Consider the following 7,240-nt stretch of genomic DNA (forward strand, 5'->3'; position numbering starts at 1 on the left):
CGATCCAGTTTGAGTGTCCGCCGTACTCCCGCTCAAACTACGGGGGGATGTTAGCCCATATTATTTTATAGTCCATGTATTATACTTATTGGGCTTGGTCCTCTAGTGTTTGTTAGGGTTTGAGATTATTTATGCTCACTTCTCATGTACTGCAAATCATTCAATAATACATCACGTTTATGTTAATTAACAGGTTTTCTCCGGATCCTCACCACATATATATACACACACACGAAAGTATGTGAAAATTAATTCAAAGGAGTGGTGCTTTCTTATGGACTTGTAACAGTTGATAATAAACGTTCAAATTTATCATCCTCCAAAGATAATGGCTGCCATGATACATTTGAATTATAAGTTTGTCACGATAATATAATGTCAAAAAAGTCAACTTTGCATCACATAAACCTTGTATTGAAATGAATTAATTTTATTTGGCTGCTGTCATATGTTGATTCTTTATTAGATATTTATCATTTATTAAATAATAATGCTATGAAACTAAGAAATACTCATTACACTACCAAACTACTAACGAGTTCAATAAAATTGATTTTATGATATGAGGAAGACATAAACTTCTGTTATATTATATTTCGATAAATTATCCAGAGTTGTACTTAAAAATATTTGTACACTATATACAAAAACGATATTCAATTCTTATTCTTATTTAATATTTTATTTAAATTTGAATATATTCTATAGTTAATCGCGATCCAACAATAAAGCGAAGTAAGAGTCTCTTTCTTTTCATTACGAACGAAGCACTCCCTTGCTTCCGGACAGATAAAAAAGATATTTCTATAGTTAATATTATAATGCTATAATAATGATGTCATTATTAGGCTAATTTTTTTGTTAAGAAAAAATCAAAGAAAAAAAAAAAAATCTAAGCATGGTGGGTGATGTCATTAATCTAAATAATTTTGAATTAAAATTAAATCTTATTAATTAAATATTATTATTAAATCTTATTAATAATTATTTTAATTATTAAAATTAATTAATTTTAAATTATTTTACTTAATTATTTTGAATTGAGTACGAAAAGGTATAAAAGCTAGACAGAAGGAAATCAATTCTAAATTTATATTTTAATTTACACTTTTAAAATAAAATGACAACCAATATTATCTCTTATGATTGAATGTGGATTGTTTAATATGCATTTTAGGTATTTGATGAAATGTTCAGCTGACGAGTTTCTTAGTCGGACTATGTGGTTCCACTGGTCATTAAACTAAATAACTTTAGCATTTACGTTCACTTACTACCTAAAACGTATCATTAAACTGTTTCGTTTAAAAAACTCGTGATTCCACGGGTCGTTTCACTAGTTTAAATTTAAATTTAAATTATAACTTATAAAATATAGTTACCCATGGTTATAAAGTGGAACGAATAGTGGCCCTAACGAGAGCAATTAATCGTTCAGGATTTATGGACCATCTAAAGCCCGATCCAAATATATTGACCCGTTAATCCAACCAACAGTTTCCGGGTCGGGGGTCCACCATATCCAGAAACAGAGCAGGAGATGCCATGTAACCAACCATAGACAGACATAATAAGATATCACTCTTTCTCTCTCACAAACACAAACTGAAATTTTGAATACTGATCAATCAATCAATCAATAAGCATTTGATGGAGCTCCGGTCGATTCAATCACCGGTGGTCAGTAGCATACAAACGAAATGCCTAATTCATAATCAACAACTCATTTCCTACCGCCACCTCATGAATTCGTTCGGTACCAAACGAATCGTTCAGTCAAATACTGTCAAGTTCAAACCTATTAGCTTCAATGTTCAAGCCTCGGGTATTAACATTTCAATGCTGTTAATTTCCTTCATTATTTAGCAATGTGAATTGTTATGATAAACTAATTTGTGTTAGTTACTGGAATATATTGTATGATGAGCAATTGCTCATTATTTAGGGTTCTCGGTAAACCTAATTCATCCATCTTGTGCTCAGTTCATGTATTTAAATAGAGTAATAACTGTCTAGAGATTTTTGTATGGTACAGCAACAATTGGTTTGCAGCCTGCTGAAACAAAAACAAAAGATGGTGAAAAGGACGAAAGTATCATCTTTGTTGCTGGAGCAACTGGCAAAGTTGGTTCACGAACAGTAAGGTTAATGATACATGAAAATACTTTAAAGTTGATCAAGCTTACGCACTCGATTTAGAAACTCGTGAAAATAAGTGAAGTTTTGTGCAGGGAGCTTTTGAAATTAGGATTTAACGTTCGAGCTGGTGTACGAAGTATTCAAAGAGCGGAAGCTTTGGTGAAAGTATGAGTTTTATTAGTCATTTACATTATTAATCATGTGTTTCAGTTTACTGATGAATAATGTACAGAACAATTGCTTATGTGTAGAGTGTGAAACAGATGAAGGTTGACGAAGCATTATCTGATGCAATTCAGCGTAAGATTTTAGTTTTTTGCTTGTGTTTAGATATGTAAATAACATAATTATGCTAGTCTGTACTCTGTAGCCCAGCTATAGAGAAGTTTCAACTTGTGGAATGTGATTTGGAGAAACCGGAGCAGATTAAAGCAGCATTGGGCAGTGCTTCAACGGTTATATGCTGCATTGGGGCGAGTGAGAAAGAGATTTTTGATGTTACCGGACCATACCGAATTGACTTTCTAGCCACAAAAAACCTAATTGATGCAGGTATATTAGGTTCTTAATTGCTTCATAGTTTCCCGACTTTTCTCATAGCTTAATTTTGTTAAATTATTATTTCTTTTTTTTTTAATGTTGACTAGAATAAAGATACTGGTTTATCTCACGTATTATTTGTCTTATACATGTGTAGCTGCTGCTGCAAAAGCAAAACAATTTATATTGGTTACTTCTTTGGGAACGAACAAGTTTGGATTTCCTGCTGCTGTCTTAAAGTAAGTTCATTTTTCAAGAGTATACGACCTTTGGTGCTATAAACGTCTTGACTTGGAGGATTTAGTAACTATAATCTTGTCTTTGAAATGTTACGATCACTGAATGTATTTGTATTCTTATTTGGAGTTTGTTTTGGGGAGTTCTATGCTGGAAAAGGAAGGCCGAAGAAGCACTACTTGCTAGTGGGATTCCATACGCAGTAAGTTAGATCAAACTAAAAGTGGCAATTTTGACTTATTCAATCATTTTTTATTCTTCATGGGTCAGATTGGCTTAACATGAATAGAGTTTAAAACGAAATGGGTCGGAAGTAATCCGAAGTGTGTTCTTAATGGATACAACCTTCAAACTGGTTTAATTATAATCAACACACTAATTAGCTACAAACTATTCTGCACAAAGTATTGGGTCGACATAAGCCGGCCTGTTTTAAGCTGCACTAAAATATTCGTCTTGATCTGTTATCTATGGACCCAACCCACCAATTTTGCCACCTCTAGATCAAAATATGTCTCATAGAAACATATGTTGGTTACATACTGTTATTTCAGATAGTGAGACCTGGTGGTATGGAGAGGCCTACAGATTCTTTCAAGGAAACACATAATCTTACTCTTGCTACAGAAGATACTTTATTTGGTGGTAATGTATCGAATCTTCAGGTTCTCTTCCACTCAACTTCCATTTCATCATTTTTTATTACCCAAAAAAAAAAAAAAAAAAAAGATCATAATGAACTGAGATTATATTACATTAATAGTGTCTTTTGTTGCTGATATCAGGTGGCAGAACTCCTTGCGTTTATGGCCAAAAACCCGACTCTTTCATATTGTAAAGTAGTTGAAGTTGTTGCAGAAACAACAGCACCACTAACTCCCATTGGTGACCTCCTTGCAAAAATACCACCTCAACGTGCTGTACCTTCCCAGCCCAAGGTACATCATATGTGTTCCACTGGACTTTTTTTTACCCCTCATGAGCTATCTACTATAGAGTTATTGTATGCATCAGATGACAGTAAAATAATTCCATTGTTACCGAGTTATACATGACCCGTTTCATTTTTAATTACATTTTTTAATCTGTTAGAGATAACTTATTACCCAAATCAACCCATTTCTTAATAAACAGGTCAAAATCACCACCTCCTCTTGAGAATAAGTATATGCAGTAGTATTATTTGCAGCGTCATTATTAAATCTGCAACCCATTTCAGTTAGAATGGTACTTTTAGGATATTTTCTTAGTGCTGGTCAAACTAGTCTCATGTGATGGTTACTTGTATGACTATCAGGAACCAGAAGTTAGGAAAGAGCCTGAGCCTGTATCTACGAGTGTAAGCATTGCCACCGAAACACAATCCGTGTCAAAACCAGCTGTGCCAAAGCCACTCTCCCCATATACTGCGTAAGAAATATTGATTCTTTCAACTTGGTATTTAATAATTTATATTTTCTGCATAACAATTTGAGTATTTAATCTCTTTACTGTTGATATTTACTTTCACAGATATGAAGGTTTGAAACCCCCTGTATCACCCATTCCAACAGCACCTGGCACTATTAAGGTGGTAGTTGAAGCAGCATCAGCTCCTCCTGCAACTGATTCTTCTGAAACTACCATAAAGTCAGAAACCATAATTGTTACACCCGATAAAATAACCAGACCTCTATCTCCTTATGCTGCGTAAGTCAATATCTACGGTTATACCCTATGCTTAACTCCAGGTTTTAATTGGTTTTACTTTGTGATAGTTATGAGAACCTGAAACCACCTACATCTCCAACCCCAACACCAAGCGGTTCCATAAAGACACCACCTTCTACCGCTGCAGCACCAATAGTTGCACCAGTAGAATCCACTACAGTTGTTGATGTCAAAGAGGATCCTCCTCAAACGTTAACTTCCAACAATTCACGTTCACCCTACTATGTGTAAGTTCGTCTTCAAAAATTCATGTTTCCACTTGATGGTAAAGTTTACTAATGATATTTAGGTATTTTCTCTGTTAGATATGAAAATCTGAAGCCCCCAACATCGCCATGTCCAAGTACTCCATCAGTATCACCACCGTCAACACTTGCTGTAGGCAACGGTTCACCCATTGTTTCCACACTGGATAACATAATAGTGAAGCCAAGACCACTTTCGCCTTATCACATGTATGTTTCTTTCATCATCATAGTTTGTTCTTGTTTTCTTATTCCTGCAACAAGTGTACCACCAATGATATGTGTAAAAAAAAAATTTCTTCTATTTTTGTAGGTACGGAAACTTGAAGCCTCCGAGTTCACCAACTCCTTCCAGTTCTCGTTAGATTACGAGCACAAACAATTGGCATAAATTCAGGTTTCTTCAGGTACTTTTGTTAAAGGACAGAAATTGAGTTCGCCTAAGGTTGAAGATGCCAAGGAGATTTGACTAGTATATATATGTATAGTAGATCCACGAACGCAAAACAAGCTTATTAAAGGCATAAACAATCCAATTCCACCCCCATTTTTTCCATTGTATATTGAAATCGGTACACTTACATTTATGGATCATTTCTTTTTCGTACTTTTGATCCGACAATTACAGCAAATTAGCGACATAAACCATATTCTCTATATAATCTCATTATATATATATATATATATATATATATATATATATATATATATATATATATATATATATTTTCAAACATCAAAATTTTATAAAAGCTACCACCTCGCTAGCGAGAAACTAGGGAGGGGGCGCAACGAAAAAAAAAAAAAAACAATTACACTGGCTTAATAAGCCAATCGTTCCAACTAATATTTTCTTTACCTCTATCCGTAATCCAATTAAAAGAAAACAATCTAATAGAATCAAACAACTCTTGTTTCCTCATCTTTGTTGGGTCGAAAAGATGAGCATTCCGGAACTTCCAAAGAGACCATATCGCAGCAGCCCCAATCGGATGTAATCTCTTGCACGAATTCGACCTTTGCCATCCTTGAGACCATAAAAGCCACTCGGACCAATTGTCAACGCAAGGCAACAAAATGTCAACCCAAATCCCGACTTTCCTCCAAATCTTCTTAGCCACTTCACACGAAAATAACGTATGTGATATCGATTCAACACGGTATGGACAAAGAGGACAACCAATACCGTTGATATCCAAACAACGGGCCGACAACTTTAAACGGGTAGGCAACCTATCCAATGCTACTCTCCAAATGAATATATTAAGCTTACGAGGTAAATATTTAAACCATTGAGTACGAACCAAACCATTGATAAGAGCTCGAATCGATGATTTTTCTAATAACCCCAACTCGGAACATGCCGTCATTTGAGATTGAACATGTCCAAGTATCAGATGCATTCAAAAGGGTCTGAGACCCAATTTCCGCAACCATTTGGTTAAAATGAGATTCTGTTCGAGTACCTCTGATATTCAGAGACCAGTTCCACACCCATACTCTGTTCACCAACCGGTCGGCTATCTTGCAATCTTTATCGACCTCTAAATGAAAAAGACGTGGGTATTTATCTTTCAAGACCACTTCATCTTTCCATTCATCCTGCCAAAAAGAAATAGACTTACCATCCCCACACATAAACGAAACAAATCAGAAGGGATATAGACTCTTTCTATAGCCACTTTATAAGAAGCAGTATATTATTCCATAAACTAGAACCAACAAAATTGATATTAGGCTCACCTGCATGTGGCCCATGAATGGAAAATATAACAGTAGACCAAAGAGACATCGGGCATACACACAACCTCCAAAGCCATTTTAACACATCAAATCACACGGCATATCTTTTATTTATATTTAGGACAGTGACTTGTATCTTTTATTTAATATTGTAGATAGTGCAAATCTCTTTATTGATTGTGTAAATCTCTTTATATTTAATACGTTGTAATGTACTCTTTCTATAAATAATGGATGAATATCAACCACACAATTAAGTGTGATTTACAAATTACTTATGGTATCAGCCTAAAAGTTAAAGTTCCTGACTGCCTTTTCAGGCACAATTGACGCCAATCTTGCGGAAGCTTTTCAGGCACAATGCAATACGACTCCTGATTGGTTTGTTGATACGGGAGCATCAAATCATATGACATCAAACACTAATCAACTTGATGCTAGTACCTCTTATTCTGGTAACCAATTAGTTTTCTTTGCTAATGGAGAACAATCTCCTATTTCTCATACTGGCAAACTTCAATTATCACCCTATATATCTCTTCTTGATGTTTTAGTCGTGCCTAATCTCAAGAAAAACTTGCTTTCTGTTAGCAAGTTAACACAAGATAACCAAATTGATGTATTGT

General features: G+C 34.7%; 2 protein-coding genes across 2 annotated transcripts; one reads left to right on the plus strand and one right to left on the minus strand.

Annotated features, from left to right (window-relative positions):
* Nucleotides 1-1,572: 1,572 nt before the first annotated feature.
* Nucleotides 1,573-5,478, plus strand: LOC139886284 (protein TIC 62, chloroplastic). Its single transcript, XM_071870053.1, has 14 exons — nucleotides 1,573-1,825; nucleotides 2,036-2,144; nucleotides 2,232-2,304; nucleotides 2,391-2,439; nucleotides 2,515-2,691; nucleotides 2,837-2,918; nucleotides 3,046-3,118; nucleotides 3,471-3,581; nucleotides 3,702-3,854; nucleotides 4,214-4,326; nucleotides 4,429-4,605; nucleotides 4,674-4,853; nucleotides 4,932-5,081; nucleotides 5,185-5,478. The coding sequence occupies exons 1-14, from the start codon at nucleotides 1,651-1,653 to the stop codon at nucleotides 5,234-5,236; spliced, it is 1,674 nt and encodes a 557-aa protein (XP_071726154.1). The 5' UTR covers nucleotides 1,573-1,650; the 3' UTR covers nucleotides 5,237-5,478.
* Nucleotides 5,479-5,683: 205 nt separating this feature from the next.
* LOC139854720 (uncharacterized) lies at nucleotides 5,684-6,629 on the minus strand. The gene is made up of 3 exons (XM_071844010.1): nucleotides 6,615-6,629; nucleotides 6,338-6,473; nucleotides 5,684-6,114 (listed from the first exon to the last, which is right to left on the minus strand). The coding sequence occupies exons 1-3, from the start codon at nucleotides 6,627-6,629 to the stop codon at nucleotides 5,684-5,686; spliced, it is 582 nt and encodes a 193-aa protein (XP_071700111.1).
* Nucleotides 6,630-7,240: the final 611 nt, after the last annotated feature.

Source organism: Rutidosis leptorrhynchoides, chromosome 1 (assembly GCF_046630445.1).
Source record: "Rutidosis leptorrhynchoides isolate AG116_Rl617_1_P2 chromosome 1, CSIRO_AGI_Rlap_v1, whole genome shotgun sequence".
In the NCBI taxonomy this organism is placed as follows: Eukaryota; Viridiplantae; Streptophyta; class Magnoliopsida; order Asterales; family Asteraceae; genus Rutidosis; species Rutidosis leptorrhynchoides.

Coding starts and splice junctions, on each gene's coding strand:
- LOC139886284 (XM_071870053.1), top strand. CDS start 1,651: ATGGAGCTCCGGTCGATTCAATCACCGGTGGTCAGTAGCATACAAACG. Junction 2,440..2,514: donor ATTATCTGATGCAATTCAGC/GTAAGATTTTAG, acceptor TCTGTAGCCCAG/CTATAGAGAAGTTTCAACTT. Junction 4,854..4,931: donor TCACGTTCACCCTACTATGT/GTAAGTTCGTCT, acceptor TTTCTCTGTTAG/ATATGAAAATCTGAAGCCCC.
- LOC139854720 (XM_071844010.1), bottom strand. Junction 6,115..6,337: donor CTGGTCTCTGAATATCAGAG/GTACTCGAACAG, acceptor TTTGGAGAGTAG/CATTGGATAGGTTGCCTACC.